The 19,690-nt window shown below is 41.6% G+C and overlaps 1 protein-coding gene across 1 annotated transcript; it reads left to right on the plus strand.

Annotated features, from left to right (window-relative positions):
• The first annotated feature begins 4,923 nt into the window (after window positions 1–4,923).
• On the plus strand, window positions 4,924–17,705 carry LOC114159861 (serine/threonine-protein kinase SBK1-like). Its single transcript, XM_028042092.1, has 4 exons — window positions 4,924–5,915; window positions 13,230–13,502; window positions 15,260–15,462; window positions 16,190–17,705. Exons 2-4 carry the CDS (start codon window positions 13,271–13,273, stop codon window positions 16,934–16,936), a joined length of 1,182 nt encoding a protein of 393 aa, XP_027897893.1. The 5' UTR covers window positions 4,924–5,915; window positions 13,230–13,270; the 3' UTR covers window positions 16,937–17,705.
• Window positions 17,706–19,690: the final 1,985 nt, after the last annotated feature.

Below are 19,690 nucleotides of genomic sequence, written 5' to 3' on the forward strand. Positions count from 1 at the left end.
AATGCACATCTAAAAGTTGTTTGCCAACCGCCATAAAAAAGGAAAAGAAGAAGAAGAAGAAGAAGATCATTTTCCACATGATGAACAGAACTTCCCCCGGACTTTTTGTGACCAGAGGAAGAGAACAGAGTTGGATGGAGATGCTGGTTGTTTTCTGCTGCTGCCGCCTTCAGCTTCGTAAATGAACCGACATGACAGCACCTCTGGTCGGACTGTGATCCGGTAAGTAGTTGACGTGCTCTGTGTCCGGTCCGCTATTCGGTCGTTAGCTTTTTAAAGAGCTGCATGTCTCTTTCGTTTCTCCCAGCATTTTAAGCTCGCTAGCCGGCTGCAGCCGGTTTAGGCGCTTTGTAGATAAAAACTGTCGGCAGGCATTTGGTTTTAGTTTGTGGAGCTAGCATCATCTGTTAGCTCCTTCAACACCTTTCTTCGTACAAATGGCTCAAAGTCTTCTGGAAATAAATATTGAGAGCCTCTTCATTGATCCTTGTGATTTCTACATTCCCATAAATTATTTCTTCTTCTTCTTCTTCCCTTTTTATGGCGGTTGGCAAACAACTTTTAGGTGCGTTACTGCCACCGTCCAGATTGGAGAATGGATCAGAACCTTTTACACATTTCAACGCCTCGCTTCAAATCCTCATCGCTGTTTTGGCTCTAGGGAACTACAGTAGCTTACGTCATTTACCCAGAATGCATTGCAGTGTCAACATGGTGACTCCGTGTGACAATATTTTATTTAAAATTTTAAAACTCAAACAGCATACAGTGTTATTACTGTATTGTTTTCACATCTTAAATAAACATTTCTCAAATAAAATTTGTTGTTTAATTGTGCATCCCTTTAAGGAAAAATACAAAATAACTTTTTTTATCTAAATGTAAAGAAATCTGACAAAAACAGCATCAGTTCTGAGTTTCAGTTAGTTTCAGTTTCTTCTTTGGATTAAAATAAAGAAAACAGAAGCATAGATGACCTGTGACCTCCAGACAAACAGAGAAAGTACATCGACGCTCTTGACCAAAGTGCAACAGAAACATGTATAAAGAAAATGGCTGCTGTCGGGATCGACCCATATGAACCAGAGAATGGAAACATGCCAGGCGATGGAAACAAGCGGCCTCCGATCTCCTACCGTGTCATCGTTCGCTACCTGGGGAACAGGAAGAAATGTGAACACCAAGGAGGAAAATCCTTACAGTCGATGTTTAAACGGATTTGAAAAAGACTCTTCATGTGAATAACAAGGTTCTAGAGTAAATACATGGAGCTGCTCTACCTGAGCAGGTGAGTCTTTCTGCTCTGCTGTGACAGATTTTCCAGGCAGGTACCAGAGTGAACTGAATCTTTGGTCCCGCCCCAAAGCGGTCCTGATCGGGCCGGTCCGAACACCAGCCCTGCTGACGGGTTTCTCTTGGTGGGAACCACAACCAAACTGGGAGGCAGAAATGTAAACTTGTACTGTTGAGTTTGTCCACTAGATGGTGCTACTGCGCCAGCTGATTCTGAATCCTTTAAGTCGGATCCAGAATGTTTCTGACAGCACAGAAATCATCAAACATTTCCATAAATCACCACAATCTGCCAGGACAGTCAGCCGTTCATTTGGTTCTGTTCTGGTTTCTCCCAAAGTCAATGTGCTGGGTCAAAGGTCAAAGGTTACCTCACAGTGTGAATGTATTTAGATCTGCTGTAACAGAAGAAAACCACCAGAGACATGAATTATTGAGGAAATTCATGCTTACTGTTTTATAATACAATAAGAAATTAAAAACTTTAATTTTAAGAAAATTTAAATCCAATAAAAATAAATCAGAAATAACAGATTTAATTTTTTTTTTAGAATAAAATCTGTTTTAAACGAGGCGTCGCTGCAAGTCGACATGAAAACATCAGTTTGGTTTCACTTTGTTCCATCGTTTGTTTCTTTTCTACTTTGAGTTTATCAGACATCTGAATCTGGACTTTGACTAGACCAGTGCAGCACCTGGAATCTTTACTTTTTCAGTCATTCTGCTGTAGATATGATGCTGTATCATCATCCTGTTGATGATCCAGTTTGGACTGATAACCAGCCCAAATCACCATCCTACCACCGCCGTGCCTGTCTATTAATGAACTTTACTTATGAATCTCTTTAAAATTTGTGGAAATGTTGCTTAAAAGCAAATAATCCTTTAAAACTGATGATGATGTGGAGCTGGCAGAGCCAAAGCGTCCACATATAATCATTAATAATCAGTGTTTATCACGAAAGATCACATTTATTCTAATGGATTCCCTCTGTCTTGATTTACTGTCCTTGTTTCAGCCGAGAGGCGAAATAAACGACGTTAATCTGCTGAGCCTCAGAGCCAACCGACAGCGTTTAGAGAAACTCCAACCAATCAGGACGTTAAGAGAAACCACAACCAATCAGGACGTTTAGAGGAACTCCAACCAATCAGGACGTTTAGAGAAACCACAACCAATCAGGACGTTTAGAGGAACTCCAACCAATCAGGACGTTTAGAGAAACCACAACCAATCAGGTCGTTAAGAGAAACCACAACCAATCAGGACGTTTAGAGAAACCACAACCAATCAGGACGTTTAGAGAAACCACAACCAATCAGGACGTTTAGAGGAACTCCAACCAATCAGGACGTTTAGAGAAACCACAACCAATCAGGACATTTAGAGAAACCACAACCAATCAGGTCGTTAAGAGAAACCACAACCAATCAGGACGTTTAGAGGAACCACAACCAATCAGGATGTTAAGAGAAACCACAACCAATCAGGATGTTAAGAGGAACTCCAACCAATCAGGACGTTTAGAGGAACCACAACCAATCAGGACATTTAGAGAAACCACAACCAATCAGGTCGTTAAGAGAAACCACAACCAATCAGGACGTTTAGAGGAACCACAACCAATCAGGATGTTAAGAGAAACCACAACCAATCAGGATGTTAAGAGGAACTCCAACCAATCAGGACGTTTAGAGGAACTCCAACCAATCAGGACGTTTAGAGGAACCACAACCAATCAGGACGTTTAGAGGAACTCCAACCAATCAGGACGTTTAGAGAAACCACAACCAATCAGGACGTTTAGAGGAACCACAACCAATCAGGACGTTTAGAGAAACCACAACCAATCAGGACGTTTAGAGAAACCACAACCAATCAGGACGTTTAGAGGAACTCCAACCAATCAGGACATTTTGAGAAACCACAACCAATCAGGACATTTTGAGAAACCACAACCAATCAGGACATTTAGAGAAACCACAACCAATCAGGACATTTAGAGAAACCACAACCAATCAGGACGTTTAGAGGAACTCCAACCAATCAGGACATTTTGAGAAACCACAACCAATCAGGACATTTAGAGAAACCACAACCAATCAGGTTGTTAAGAGAAACCACAACCAATCAGGACGTTTAGAGAAACCACAACCAATCAGGTTGTTAAGAGAAACCACAACCAATCAGGTTGTTAAGAGAAACCACAACCAATCAGGACGTTTAGAGGAACTCCAACCAATCAGGACATTAAGAGAAACCACAACCAATCAGGACGTTTAGAGAAACCACAACCAATCAGGTTGTTAAGAGAAACCACAACCAATCAGGTTGTTAAGAGAAACCACAACCAATCAGGACGTTTAGAGAAACCACAACCAATCAGGATGTTAAGAGAAACCACAACCAATCAGGACGTTTAGAGAAACCACAACCAATCAGGTTGTTAAGAGAAACCACAACCAATCAGGACGTTTAGAGAAACCACAACTAATCAGGACGTTTAGAGAAACCACAACCAATCAGGACGTTTAGAGAAACCACAACTAATCAGGACGTTTAGAGAAACCACAACCAATCAGGACGTTTAGAGAAACCACAACTAATCAGGACGTTTAGAGAAACCACAACCAATCAGGACGTTTAGAGAAACCCCAACCAATCAGGACGTTTAGAGAAACCCCAACCAATCAGGTTGTTAAGAGAAACTCCAACCAATCAGGACATTTTCTGGCTTCAACAGGCTGCAGGAGCCACAATTAAGGTTTTTCCTATTTTCCCTTTTTCAGGCAGAAAAAAAAAAAACATACTGAGGAACAGGAGAGCTTGTGTGTGTGCGTGTGTATGTATGTGGGTGTGTGTGTGTGCGTGTGTGCGTGTGTATGTATGTGGGTGTGTGTGTAGGTGGGGATTTGCTTTGTTGTGCTGCACGTGTCCCTGCAGCACTGTGTCTCCTGTCTCCTGCACACGCTGCTCTAATTTGTTGGAGTGCTGTGTCCTGCACGGCGGCGACTAACACACACACACACGCAGACAGACACACACACACGCAGACACACACACACACGCTGTCGCCGCCTGGCAGATGTTCTTCACCTTCTCCTTCCTCCTGAGCTCTGACACGTGAGGCAGCAGCACATTTAAATCTCTCGTCCCACAACAAAGACAAACTGTTTTATGAAATCTTTACTTTAACTTTTATAAAATATTAATTTGTTCTTAATGCCTGTCTGAATATATTTCCACCCATCCAACCCGATTGGACTCGACTAATTGCAATTGATTGATTGATGGTATTTTAACTGAAAACCATATATCAACAAAATCAGCAACATTTTCAAATCAAAACCGTTTTTGCTGGTAATTTATTGAATAAACAGACATATGAGCTGAATAACAGATTATTTTAATCTGATCTTCAACCTGCAGGTTGGAGCAAAGAGTTTCAGGAATCCTGATCGTTCATGGAGCCTCTTTAGAAACATGAACGCTAACATTAGCAGAAGCTGCTACATGTTAGCATTGAGATGCTATTTTAGGCTAGCATAGCTTGGCTGATGGGCTAACTCCTTTTAGCACAACTTGAACACAACAACAGTCTTTTCCAGCGTCCAATCAGATGGTTTAGAAACAGAAATGAATCGTAATGAGAGGAGCAGCTTCCACCGCTGCTGTTAGCGGATGACGCTGTGCGTCACATTTATGGGCGTACCAGAAACAACACAATACAAAGGTTCTGGCAGAAACCTGTTTGGAAAAAAATGTAAAAAATGTTACTCGCTAAAATCTATGAAATTAGTAAATCAAAACTAAAACATTAAAATCCCAGTCCTAATTAAGATGCATAAATTTATGTGAAAATCAGCTTCAAAATATATAAATTCTAAAATAATTCAATTAATAATTATAAGAGGAATCAACAGGAGCTGCTGATCAAAATAAATAGTTTATTTTAGTACTTATCACATTAATTAAGATCTGCAAACTATTAATTACACTGTAAACAAGTCCAAAGCGGTTCTGTTGGTTCTGGTCCAGATGTTGCGGCGACTCGCCTTCATTTATGTAGATGGAGGGAAACTTAAACTAAAAATCGATAAATGCAGAATCCTTCATTTCAACTGGATGGAGATTAATTAATTAAAATCTATGCCAATAAAATCAAGACATGCGGCAAATGTCGTCGGGTTAATCAGACTGGATTAAATCTGTTTTCCAGATTGAAGCTATTTTCTCAGCTTGAGAAGTTGGAGGAATAAAATAAAAACAGAAACCATTTTTATCCATAAATTTGTTTTTCTGCTCATTTATTTCCAATCATAACTCAATTTTAACCTGAAAGTATAAATTCCGCCGTCATTAAGGCGCCCCGCTGTTCGTGGCGCCCGCCGCTCTCCACTCTGATTGGTTGTCTGGACTCGGTGGGCGGGGCCTCCGGGGACAATAGAGAGCGGCTCCAGGGAGCCTGATCCGCGGGCAGACGGTGCCGGGATCCGCGGTGTGAAGCTCCAGCTCCGGACCGGGACGGAAGACGCTGCTGCCGCCGCAGGAGGAGCCGCGGCTGCGGTCAGAGGAGCCGCGGGGCGCCGCTGGGTGGACGGACTGCTGCAGCTGCGATCAGGTCAGAGGGTTTTTATTTCTGAACAGCTGATTGAGGAGCTGCAGCTTCATGCAGCCTGTCTGTGTCTTTGTGCTGCTTCATCGTGTTTCGTCCCCGCGTTGTTTGCTGTTACAATCATCCAGCTGAGCAGCAGCTGCTGCTGCAGCAGCTCTGGTCTCTGATTGAAGCGTAAATGTCCAAGATTTCCGGCCCTGGATCCGTTTCTGCTCGCAGCGGACATGAAGCCGCTTTGTGTCTGCAGAGTTTCACCAATCAGCTCCAGTTTCAGATGCTTCTGCAAAACCAGGAAGGAAAATCATCAAATCTGAAGCTACAAATCCACCAGAATAAAATTTAATCTCATTAAATTCTCCAGATTTTACAGCAGAAAAAACGTTTTATAAAATCCAATAGCAATTTTAATGAATCTTTGTTTAATATTCAGGTTTAAACAGTTTGACCATTTTAGATTTCAAACTGTTAAAAAACTTTTTAATAGTCGTTTGATTTCATCCCAAATAGGAACCTGAGGATCAGGATAAAAATGTAAAAACTTTAGTTTTTATTTTAGGCTTTTGATGCCTTTTGGAAAATAATTTTACTTTTCATAAAGAAAGTGGAGCGCCTCCTCCTTCACCTGGTTCATTTAAGATTTTAAAATCATGAGGCAGCAGCATTATTACAGATGGAAATATTCTGTATAAATATGTTCTGTGATCAAATGTTTTCATTTCTAATTAAAAACAGAAGCAAGGCATTTTAATTTTGAAATTGTTTCCTAAAACATGAAGCCCATAAACATTGTTCATGTTCAATCTGCGCTGCTGGACTCGTTATGCTTGATGCTCGTTCAGAAATATGTTCTGATATGTAAATAGCTTCATAAAGTGACCTGAGTCCAAACCTGCTTTTCTGAAGCTTTTAAATGTTTCATATTAAAACATGAGGAAAATTCAGGCAGCGAGTTTCTTCCTGTTTGGGTTTGTTTGTTTCCTGTTTGGTTTTTCCTGCAGCAGATGAAATTTGTTAAAAAATGTAAAAGATTTCAAAGTGTTGTTGTGTTGGATGGATTTAAAGGATCCAAAGTTCAGATGGTCCAGAAGATTCTGCACTCAGAGTTTGAAGTTTTTCTTTTTCTTTCTGATGAGTCGTTTGTTTTTCTGGACTCTGAACCCAGATTAGTTTATTGACCTCCAGGAACATTCAGGGTAAAAGTTTCTGAGTTCAGTTGAACTTTAACATCTTGAATGTTTCTGGGATTTATCCACATCTGTTCTTTAAAACACGGTTAGCTTCCAGGCTAGCTAAGCAGGATTAGCGTTAATAGTTTACCAAAAATTTGATTATCTATTCTAGAACAACACTGCTGTTCTTTTTACAGATTTTTATTTATAATTTATTTGGTTGATGTGTTGAAGACGCTGCAAAAACATGAAGTATCTTTGTGCAAATATCTTAGCACACTTTAAATAAAATGAAAATATCATAAAAGTAACTTTTCTTCAAGATGAATAAGCTTATTTTAAGTCAATATTTATTTAATATAGATGTTAAAAAAGTCAGATATTTTTGGGTAAAAAAGGAAAAATGTTTTTATAGAAGCAGCAGTGAGTCAAACATTTTCGTTGTAATATTGAAAACTGATGAAAACTAAAAGTTCTCCAGCTACATGAAACCACCTGTCGTGTCAAATCTACGTCCTTCTTAAACTGCGTTTTGGGGGCCACACAAACTCAGTCCAAGGGCCACAAATGGCCCCGAACCGCACGTTGGACACCCTGATCTAAACCGTTAAACAAACGAAGCAGAAAATTCAGACCATAAACTCAAACACACTTTGATTATCCAGCAGGAGAACGATCCAAAGGCTACCATTATGGAGTGGCCTAGTCAAAGTCCAGACTGTAAATCTGACTGTGATGCTACAGCGTGCAGCTGTGAAACAGTTCAGGAACATTTCCTGGATGTTTGAAACATTTTGCTGTGAATTAAAAGCAGAAATGATTTAATATTTTGAACTAATTTTATGGATTTGTATTTTCATGATGAGATTTTTAGTCGGCATTTGATCCGTTTTCTGATTCGGTGATAATTTACTGTAAATGTTCGTCTTTAGCATCAGCAGCGTTCGTTCTTCCAGATCGTTTCTCACCTTTGACCCTGAACTCATGGTGACTCGTTCAGATGTTGCTGCTCTGAGAGAGTTCAGGATTGTGTGCAGAGGTCAGAGGTCATGAACATTTATTTCCTCTGATGTCAGAATAAAAACCTGACAGGATTCATGCAGACAAGTTGTAACTGCTTTGAGTTTTTCTCAGAGCTGACGCCAGCTTGACTGTTTGGAAAATCGTAATAAATGAAAATAAAATAAATCTATACTTTATTTTTATAAAGTTACATGTAATCTGATTACACTGGACCAACATAATCTCAGGGATTACAGACAGCTGGAAACACTGGAGACTCCGTCCTTTAAAACACTAAACTGCATTTTTTAATAGTTTAATCACTGAGTTTATGTGAATTGGAGTTACCATGGAAACCATCTTGGCATTACCATGGAAACTAAGATTCACGCCAATCCAGCCAATCAGCATCAAGGAAAATAAGGCGCCATCATTCCCGACGGTTCTGTTCAGTCACTTTAGTCCAACTAAAGTTTGTTTGTCCAGTCAAAGTCTGGTCCGGTTGGTGAGGTGTGAACGCTGGTCGACCTCTGACCTCTGGTCCTCCAAACCTCGTCTGGGTTGCTCTCAGTGTCTTCAGAGGTTTTTCTGTGGTTTCCTTCAGTGATTCTTGGTGCAGCGCCCCCACAGGCCAGGAGGGGAACAAGTTGGTTTGACTCAGAGCCACAGCAGCTGGAGACGTTCTGGGTCCAGTAGAACCGGGTCGACTGGACTGTTAGCCTCTTAGTGTCAGACAGCAGAGAGAGAACCGTGAGGCACAGTTGGTGGTTTTAGGTGTAAACTTGAACTTTTCAAGCTGAAGAAGAAGAAGAAGAAGCACAAAGTGCTGATAAATAATTTTTCCTTCATTTTTTCTGAAGTTATAATGAACCTAAAAATCAACAACACATCAAAGAGTTTCTAGATACAAACAAACAGAACCGAGCCGTGGGATCCGGACGGCTCGGTTCTGCTGCCTCCTGAAGACAACCCCCCCCCCCTGCAGGTGCAGCGTTTCATCCAGGAAACATGGCGGCTTCCTTTCCCTCTAAGGCCGGCGGCGTTCCCAGGGGGGCAGCCGGGGCGCGGTTGGCCCCCCGCTGGGAGCCGACACAAACAGAAAACAGATCCTAATTAACGCTGGCTGATGTTTTCCTCCATGCTGTTTGATACGGCAGGTCAAAGTTCAGAGGATCCAGACAAAAACATTTATGATGCATTACTGCACTGCAAAAACAATCTGACAAAACAACTTTTTGACCAAGTCCAAGTGTCTCAGTACATTTAAAATAAGATTAATTGTCTTATAAGTAACTTTTCAGCACGAGATAACAGCTTGGTCATTCATTTCTTAATATTTATTAAAGTTGTAGTTCCTCTGGCAGATTATTTAATTTATAACATTTTATTGATGTTATAAATGAAATAAACTGCCAGAGAAATTAGTACTTTTTATCAGTATTAAGAAATGAATCACTTAAACCAAACTGTTGGGATGAAAAATGATTTGTAAGTTGGTTTTATCTGAAGTGTACAAAGTTATTTGCACAATAAACTAGTTAAAAAATATTTGTTAAGAATATGTGTTTTTGCAGTGTATTCAATTTACAACATTTAAAATCCAACAACTGAAGCCAAAAAAACAAAAAAGTAAATTTAGTATTCTTAATAAATGAGGCATTTTGTGGCATTAAGCATGAAGTGGAGCGGCGGCCCACTGCGCTATGATCCTCAGGAAGTTCAAATTAATTTCTCCTCCTTGGTTCTAAAATCTTCCAGATCAGCTGAACTGTTGACAGTTTTGCGTAAACAAAAGTCTCGGTTCTGATGTCGCTCTGCTGCCAAACTGGACACTGGAATTACAAGCAACACCTTAAAGTTTTGAAATCGGGGAACATTTTTCCAGCTAACGCTAGCAGGAAACTCTGTAGACGGGCAGTGGAAGGAAAATCCCCCAGCATGCACTTCTTCTGTCCATAACTGCTTCAGTTTGATTTTCTTTAGATTAATTTCTGCAATAAGTCGCAGAAACCTGGAGGAAAGCTGCAGCGTCAGCACTAAACCTGGGAATACCCAGAATGCTTTATGCTATAAGCCCCGCCCCCTTTTGACTCCACAATCACAGTAACTGCTTCCTGATTGGTTGGAGTCAGTGCAGCGGCATTGGCCAGTTTAAAGGGGCGGGGCTTAGTTAAAGTTTTATTTTCTGTCAGTTTTGTTTACAGTTTTAACTTTAATGAATAACTTCTAAGATGATTGTAAAATCACATTAAAGATCAAAATCTATTTTAAAATCTGCTTTTATCTGAAAACTTTTCTGATAATCTTTTAATGTTGGACATAAAGAATCTTATTGATGTGAAAATGTGTGAAACCTCGTTGGATCTCCGTTGACGGGCGCCGTCGATTCGTCTCTTTCACGCTTTGTGCTGCTGAGCTGACCTTTCAACCTGCTGAGTCATCAGGGCCAACCGGCCGCGCGTGTGTGTGTCGCTCAGTGTGTGTCAGTGTGTGTGTGTCGCTCACAGAGTGTGTGTGTTGCTGACGGAGCGACTGCTCTTCATCAGACTCTCCTCTCTGATTGGACGGTGAAATGGATTCTGCTGACTTGTGGTTTTTTCTGATTATTGATCACGTTTTAGTTTTCGTTTTCGGATCTGATTCAGCAGAAACTTCTCAGGTTTTTGTCGTTTTGCAGACAGATTCATATCCAGGATATCAAGATAATAAATTTACTCTTATTCAAAGATCAATAATTATTTTCATCTTGTAGGATGAAATAATTTGTCCATTTCTTGGAAAACAAGCAGAGATTTTGACTAAAGTATAGAAATGTATTGAAATATTTTCCTTAGTGTGGAAAATGAAACCAGATCTGTATTTAGCCGACCCGTCAGACCGACCCGGTTCTGGGCTTTTCTGGAAATGTGACTCAAACTTATTTAAAGATGCAGCTATCGATTATTTTAGCAATCAATTATTCTGACAATTAATTGAATCAAAATGAAAAATCTGTAGAAATTCTGCAGATTTTTCATTTGAACTCGAGTCTTTTGTGTTCAATTATAGAAACGCATTAAAAGATGGAAATAAATATTTCAGTTTCTCCATTTAATAATAAAATAAACCTTTTATTGCCTTTTATTTGGTTCCTTTAGTGAACGTTTGATGATTGGTAAAGGATGAATCTGCAGCTTTCTGATCAACTGATCAATAAATCAGAGCTGATCTTCAGTTTATTTCATAAATTAACTGATTAATATTTGGATGGCCAAAGGTTTTTATTTTACATGTATTTATTTTTTACAGTTTTTAATTACTTCTCTGTGTTCTTACAGAAAAAGTCCTTCAATACTCCAGTTAACTATTAATTGATTAGTAATCGATCCATCATGACGACTGGATCGATTAGTAATAATTTGATTCATCGTTTCAGCCTCATATTCATGTATGGATAGTTCTTCTATTCCCAGATGGTTTTTTAGTTTATCTAAATTATTTTCTCCCAGATTTTTTCTTCCTCTTTGGTTTCAAACTGTCCAGTCCCTGAAGTTCAGGATGTCAATAATAATAATAATAATAATAATATTATTACCATAAGCTGCTCACTCAGCCGTCTCTAGTGAACTTCTGTCTACTTCTCTAAAATCAGTTCTTCTCATTTTCTTCTGCTGCTGTTTTGTTTTTGCTCGACGTTTTTAGGGAAACAAACTGAAAATATTTATTTCCATAAATAGGAGGAACGTTTGATCTGAATGTGCAGTTTGCAGTAAAAATAGAAAAGCACCGTTTAGTAAAATCATAAAACTTTTTACCAGAACAAACCTGGTTGCTATAGTAACTAAAACAACCAAAACTGGACTGAAGGAAACATTTTCATTAACTGAAATAAATGAAAACTGTAACTAATTAAACATAGTGACATTATAAATCATTTGTTTCTGTGTTTATGAATTATTTATTAGCCTTTCCAGCTGATGAAATAAATTTTTCTTGGCGTCACGTTAATCTGCAAAATGTGGAGAACCGATCAGAATATCAGCACACATTGAATTTTAAAAAGAAACATTTTTAAATGTTAATGTTATAATAATTTTTTAGCCAAATTTAATATTTATCTGATCTCCAACAGTAATACAGGACAGAATATGATAAAGTGGTAAAAAACTGTGACAATGTCAGCAATAAAAATGTGACGATATTTTCTTTATCACCAGTTTAAACCATGAAATGTTCTGGATATTATTCACTATTTTACACTCAAAGCCATTTTATACTCAGAGCAAATCTTAAAAATATTATTAATGCTTTTTGTGACTTTTAAAGTTTTGGTTTTCAATTAAATTGATCAATTTTCCATGCAGCGAAAACCAGCAAAAGATAAATGTGTAAAAGTTTCCTAGTTTTCTGTGATGTTTGGATTTAAATGAAACGTTTTCAACATGTTTCACTTTGCTGAGAATCTTCAGTAAAATGATTTTTATGTGATGCTTTCAGCTAAAAGTTATCACATTTTCAACTTTATCATTTTTGTTATGTTGATACAGAATTTATTGAAATTATGATTAAAGGTAAAAACAAATGCAATTACTATTGTTTATATTTTTGCCCCAACATGGAGAAAAGAAAAACTCTTGATTGTTTTTGATTTTCAGTTTTATTTTTGTCCAACATTTCCATGTCGGTTTGCTGCAGGTCGTCTGAGGCATTAAATGAACCGTAAAAGGAAAATAATATGTAAATATTTTCCATCTTTACCTTCTGTGTGAGAATTAAATATGATATACATTAAATTATTTAGTGACCTAATAATTTTTGCTAATTGATTTTATTTTAGGGTGACGCTGGGAACTCAGCAAACCCCAAGGAAAGATCAAAATCTCAACTTTGAGTTTTTATTTTTAGTCTCTGAAGAAGCAGATTACATTTTTGTGTTTTTCATGTTTATTGCATTAATATTTCATGCTTGCAGCAAAACAGTTTTTTTTATTTCCTTCTTTGGTTTAAATTGTGATTCTTCCAATTAAAGGAAGTTTTTTTTTTTCTTGGTAAAATATCTTTACTTTAAAATGATTCATAATTTCCAACAATCATGTTTGTCCTTTAAGTGTCTCTGTTTGTCCAGAAAACTGGGCGGACGTTTTACTTTCCTTTCCTTCCTGCTGCGTAGGAACCTCCGTCTGTAGACCGACTACCCGACCCAACGGCACAATGAACCCGCCGCTGCCCGCCTCCCGCTCGCCCGCCTCCCGCTCGCCCGCCTCCCGCTCGCCCGCCTCCCGCTCGCCCGCCTCCCGCTCGCCCGCCGACGTCCTGGAGGAGCTGCAGCTGATCGCGGCTCAGAACCTGGAGACTCTGGACATCAGCCGGTACTACCAGGTGGTCCGAGAGCTGGGCAAGGGAACCTACGGGAAGGTGGACCTGGTCATCCACAAGATCCGAGGTAATCCGGCCCGGAGCCGACACAGGGTCGGCCCCAGGCAGCTGCCGGGGGCCCAAAGCACCAAGCTGTGATAAATATTTAAAATTACACTAAATAGTATAAACTAAATGGAAAAAAGATTATTATTTTTAAATGTTGCCACTTTGGAGAAATATAATATCAAACTTGTTAATTTCTGTTTTATCAGCTGATGTTTATTTCAAATAATTAAAATAAAATTTTACATTTTAATACAAATTTGCATTTCAGAATTTGTAGTTGTGATGTAAGCTAGTTACAAACAATGCTAATGCTAACAGCTACGTTTCACTCAGAGCAGCAGAGGAACGAGGAGTCATTTGGTGTCGACATGTTGGTTTGGGGGCCTCAAAGGAAAATCTGCTCAGGACCCCAGAAAGGCTGGGAGCGGCCCTGCATGAACATCTTATTGTTGCCAGGAAACCAAACATCAGGCTGAATAAAAGTCTGAACTGCTTTTAACAGAAAAGCTCCTGATCTGAACCAAACCGACATGAACGGCTGAATCTGCTCAAAACGAGCTGATTGGTCCAGAAGCTCCTGGCAGAACATGGAGGACAAATGACTGACGGTGGTTTATTCTGAAAGCAGAGACTGGGCCTGGGTCCGCTGAGTCAGCGCCAAGAGGTTCAATCAATTGGCTGCAGACACAAACTGCCCAACATCCAGAAATCAACTTAATACATTCAGTTGCTTCATTCTAAGAAATCTGTGCATTATAAACAGTTTAAACTGTTGATCCACTCAGACGGTGGATTATTCTGACATGAAAGCTTTGATTTTATTTTTCCGTTAAAAACCTGCTGAAGTTTTTCTATTTTGTTTTATCACCAAACCTGATCATGAAATAAATTTCTGTTCATTAGAACATCAGCATCTACAGACCCACTGGGAGAAATCTTTCATTTTCATTTCAATTTAATATTATTATTAGGGCTGATCACCTACCGGCCAATCAGAGGAGACGTCAGGCAGTGGAGCGATAAGCCCCGCCTACATGTGCAGCGTAGTCAGCCATTTTACATTAGAGTTATGGATTCAACTGTAGGAATGAAACAAAACTTTTTCTGAACTGAGTTAAATCAAAAACAAACATCCTGCTGCTACTTCCTGTTTGTTGTTTGTCGTTTCTGCCAGTAGTAACGTCCGACTGTGGATCATGTGACTCCAAAAACATCCCAACTCATCCCAGTGAAAAATGTTTTATCCAAAAACATGCAGGATTTTTTTCCAAAATTGTTTCCATTGAACAAATTTATTTTTGTAATTATATTTCCGTAGTTCTGAGGCTAACAGGAAGTCAGCTACTGACCCTGAACTCCTCTGACCCAAACGCAGCAGCGACTAAAAAAGGCCCAGTCAAAGTCCGGACAGCACCTGATTGAACGTTCAGTCTCTGACTTTGGACCGGAGCAGCAGAATACCTCTGCTGAGTCTCTGGGTTCTCCAGCCATCAGGAACCGGACCGCAGGTTCTGCAGGTTCTGCTCCGGTTCCCCTCGGTTTGTTCTGCCGTCAGCAGGACGAGCCGCAGCTAAAGGCGTTAGCGTTAGCTTCTCCATCTAATCCCACCTGATGCATCACATGACCCCAACGTGAAGCAAACCAGAAACATCTGGAGGATTTTACTCTCCAGCAGAAAAACGTCGGGTTTAAGTTTGAATTCTTCATATTTTATTCACGTTGGTTTCTGGCTGCCAGGCGGCAGAGCGGCTTACTAACGGTTCTGTCCCGTTCCAGGCACCAAGATGGCGCTGAAGTTCCTGAGGAAGAAGAGCACCAAGCTGAAGAGCTTCCTGCGGGAGTACAGCGTGTCGCTCTACCTGTCGCCCTGCCCCTTCATCATCAACATGTTCGGCATCGCCTTCCAGACTGACGACTTCTACATCTTCGCCCAGGAGTTCGCGCCGGCGGGGGATCTGTTCGACATCATCCCGCCACAGGTCAGAAAGCTAAAAAAACATCCGTTCTTCATGAAACTCGATTCATACCAACAGGGGCACAATACGGGATATTTACATATCCCCCATTCACACATACATATCCCCCACCCCCACACAGCCATATTGTTCTGCACTTTGCACTGTCACATCATCTGTACTTTGCCATAATTGGACCTGCTGCTACTTCTTTGGTGTGGTTGAGTGCCTTTAGTTAATTTAGTTGTATATATTGTTATTATTATTATTGTGTGTTTGCTTATTTATACTGTATATATTTGACCTTTTGCACGGGAGCTGCAATGGAAATTTCGTTGAATTCTGTTCAATGACAATAAATGCTATCTATCGATCGATCGATCGATCGATCTATCTACTGAAAATACGGGACAAGGAGGTAAAATACGGTAGTTTCCTGTAAAAAACGGTAGACATGACAGGTACGCATCCATGAGTTACTGCACCAAAAACAACCAATCAGAGCCGGGAGGCGGGGCTTAGTGCTGTCAATTATTTTCATGTACTCAGTGTTTGGTTTGACTCAGAGCAGAGAGAGAACCACAGCAGCTGGAGATGGAGCAGGCCATGAAGTTTTGGTTCCAGTAAAAATGTATAAAACCAACTTTTATGGTTGTTGCATTTAACCCAAACATGGCCGCTCATATCCTGTCTGCCTGCAGCAGTGGGCGTGGCCTCCTGTGTCGTGTTTGACCTGCTGCTCTATGTCCAGGTGGGACTCCCTGAGGCTGTGGCGAAGCGCTGCGTCCAGCAGGTGGCCATCGCCCTGGACTACCTGCACTGTAAGAAGCTGGTCCACCGGGACATCAAACCGGAGAACATCCTCATCTTCGACACCGAGTGCAGAAAGGTCAAGCTGTCGGACTTCGGCATGACGCGGCGCGCCGGTTCTCCGGTGAAGCGCGTCAGCGGCACCATCCCGTACACGGCGCCGGAGCTGTGCAACGCGGCGCCTCACGACGGATTCAGCGTGGACTTCAGCACGGACGTGTGGGCGTTCGGCGTGCTGCTGTTCTGCATGCTGACGGGGAACTTCCCCTGGGAGAAGGCCATGCCGAACGACGCCTTCTACAAAGAGTTCGTCCGCTGGCAGCGCCGCCGCTCCGGCGCCGCGCCGTCGCAGTGGCGCCGCTTCACGGACGAAGCTCTGCGGATGTTTCGCCGGCTGCTGTCCATCGAGCAGCAGCGCCGCTGCGCCGTCAAAGAAGTCTTCAGCTACTTCAACCACAGCTGGATGTTGGACACGGAGAACGGGAACGGCGGCGCGGCGACCGCCAACGCCGTGGACATCAGCTCGTCTTCGTCGGAGGAGGACGCGCTGGTGGACAGGCTGAAGCAGCAGAGCCTGTCGCCCGGCTGCATGGACGCCCACTTCGCCTCAAACGGCGAGCGAGTCAACAGGAACAGCAGCGACAGGAGGCGGATCCTGGTGACCACGCCCATCGAGATCTGCGTGTAGAGACACAGCGCCGCCGCCGAAGATTTCCCCGACGTGATGACGTCATGACAGAAGAGCTGGAATTAGGTCGGCACCGGAAAATGGCCGCCAGCCTGTTGTCGCTTCAGCGCCGATCCGACCCGACAGTTTCCGATGACGGAGGAACCGGAAGAAAGTCAAACCGTGACGTTGGTTGAATCCCGGAAGCAGCAAAACCCGGAACATGAAAGAAACCAGGAAGCTGAGAAAGACGTGATGAAAACTGTGACTCGTGTTTCTGTGAAGTGAGTCTTTATTGATCAGATTAATATATTTATGGATTGTTTGTGACGGAAAAGATCTGAAGTTTATTTCCTATATGGGAAATAAACATCTGTAATTTAGTAGTAAAATGGAGGCAGAATCATTCTGACGTTGTTTACCGTCTCATGTTAATCAACCACCAGTCCTCCCAGTTCGTCTCCCAGTTCGTCTCCCAGTTTGTCTCAGAACTTTTCTCACTTTGGAGCTGAAATGTGAATTTCCCGTGATAAAGTCTTTTTAAAAAGAAGAAAAGCAGAGAACAATTTGGATTTTTCTTTCCTGTTCACTGAATCAAAGATGAAATTATTTGTGCTTCCTGTGAGAAACTGGACAGGAAATGAGGTTTTTTAACCTCATTTCCTGTCACGAAACACGTCGTTTTTCCGACGTGTTTCCGTGGAAAAACGTTTTTCCTTTTCGTTTCTGTGTTTCTTGCATGATGTCTCGTCTCTGTGGCATTTCTGGAAATAAAAACAGCTTCCTGTCTTTGCTGCTTTTACTCCTCAGTTTTCTCAAAGTCGAATCGAAACATGAAGGATAAAAGTTATAGAGAAAAATTTATTCAAATCGACTCGTTGAACTAAACTACAGAAACTAAGAATCACCCAAAAGCCCATGGTGTCGCACCATAATCAGCTAATTGAGTTCTGCATCCAATCAGATTTACAGAAAGTTCAGTGGAAGGAAAAAGTATGATCTGAATAGGTGCATTAAGAACAGGGAGATGCTGATTTTATTTTCCAGCAAGATTTGGCACCAAAAGCCTTCAGTCACCATGGTGTTTGGATGCCCTGACCTTTGACCCCACAGGGAATGACGAGATTCAAACAAAGATCAAAGGCTGCAGAACCAACTCAGGCTATAGACAAAAATTTAAATGTTTTATAATTACTTTTTATAAAATATTAACATTTTCTGAGACTGAATTTGGGGTTTTGGTTATTTGTGAGCCATGATCCTAAAAATGACAAAAAATAAAAGCTTTAATGTGTCATGAATGTGGAATAAGTACCAAAAATGGTCGACTAATAATAATATTCTCTGAGCTGCAGTTCACATCTGAGATGAGAAAAAAATATTCAAACTGTTTTCTCCAGTTTTACTCTGAACTAAACAACAAGCAGTTCAGGTTGTCACAAAGAAAAACTAAAAACTCATCAATGTTATTGAATTAATTGCACTAAACTTATTCTAACGTCTTAAAATCTGTTAGTTGAACTGAACTCGTTGCTCAGCGGTTCGCTGCTGAACCGGCAGCAGATGAATATTTTCTGATTTCTATGGTTTTAATGTTTTCAGTGGAAGCAGAAATGAAATCCTGGTTCTTCAGCCGGAGCCGACACAGCGCCACCATCAGGCCACAGGAAAAATGAAACGATCCGCAGCAGAGCCGACTGAACCACTCGAGTTTCACTGGAAGATGATTTTAAGTTTTCATGATTTTTCAAGCAAATATAAACATGAATGGATTCACTCGTTCACTTCCAGGTCAGGAAGTGAACGAGTGAATCAAAAACAGACGGGAAGGAATCGATCGTTACGTTGGTCACATTAAAAAGCTTCAGAAGAACCGGACTTTAAATGAGCAGCTGCATCACCTGACCGGAGGCTGAATTACGTCAAACTCCCAGCAGGTGGCGCAACCTGCAGCAACCTGCACGTTCAGCAGCAACCTGCACATTCAGCAGCAACCTGCACGTTCAGCAGCAACCTGCACGTTCAGCAGCAACCTGCACATTCAGCAGCAACCTGCACGTTCAGCAGCAACCTGCAACAACCTGCACGTTCAGCAGCAACCTGCACGTTCAGCAGCAACCTGCACGTTCAGCAGCAACCTGCACGTTCAGCAGCATCCTGCAACAACCTGCACGTTCAGCAGCAACCTGCACGTTCAGCAGCAACCTGCACGTTCAGCAGCAACCTGCACATTCAGCAGCAACCTGCATGTTCAGCAGCAACCTGCACGTTCAGCAGCAACCTGCATGTTCAGCAGCAACCTGCACGTTCAGCAGCAACCTGCACGTTCAGCAGCAACCTGCAACAACCTGCACGTTCAGCAGCAACCTGCATGTTCAGCAGCAACCTGCACATTCAGCAGCAACCTGCATGTTCAGCAGCAACCTGCACGTTCAGCAGCAACCTGCAACAACCTGCACGTTCAGCAGCAACCTGCACGTTCAGCAGCAACCTGCACGTTCAGCAGCAACCTGCACGTTCAGCAGCAACCTGCACGTTCAGCAGCAACCTGCACGTTCAGCAGCAACCTGCAACAACCTGCACGTTCAGCAGCAACCTGCACGTTCAGCAGCAACCTGCACGTTCAGCAGCAACCTGCACGTTCAGCAGCAACCTGCAGGTTCAGCAGCAACCTGCACGTTCAGCAGCAACCTGCAACAACCTGCACGTTCAGCAGCAACCTGCACGTTCAGCAGCAACCTGCACGTTCAGCAGCAACCTGCACGTTCAGCAGCA

This window comes from Xiphophorus couchianus, chromosome 16 (assembly GCF_001444195.1).
Source record: "Xiphophorus couchianus chromosome 16, X_couchianus-1.0, whole genome shotgun sequence".
Classification (NCBI taxonomy): Eukaryota; Metazoa; Chordata; class Actinopteri; order Cyprinodontiformes; family Poeciliidae; genus Xiphophorus; species Xiphophorus couchianus.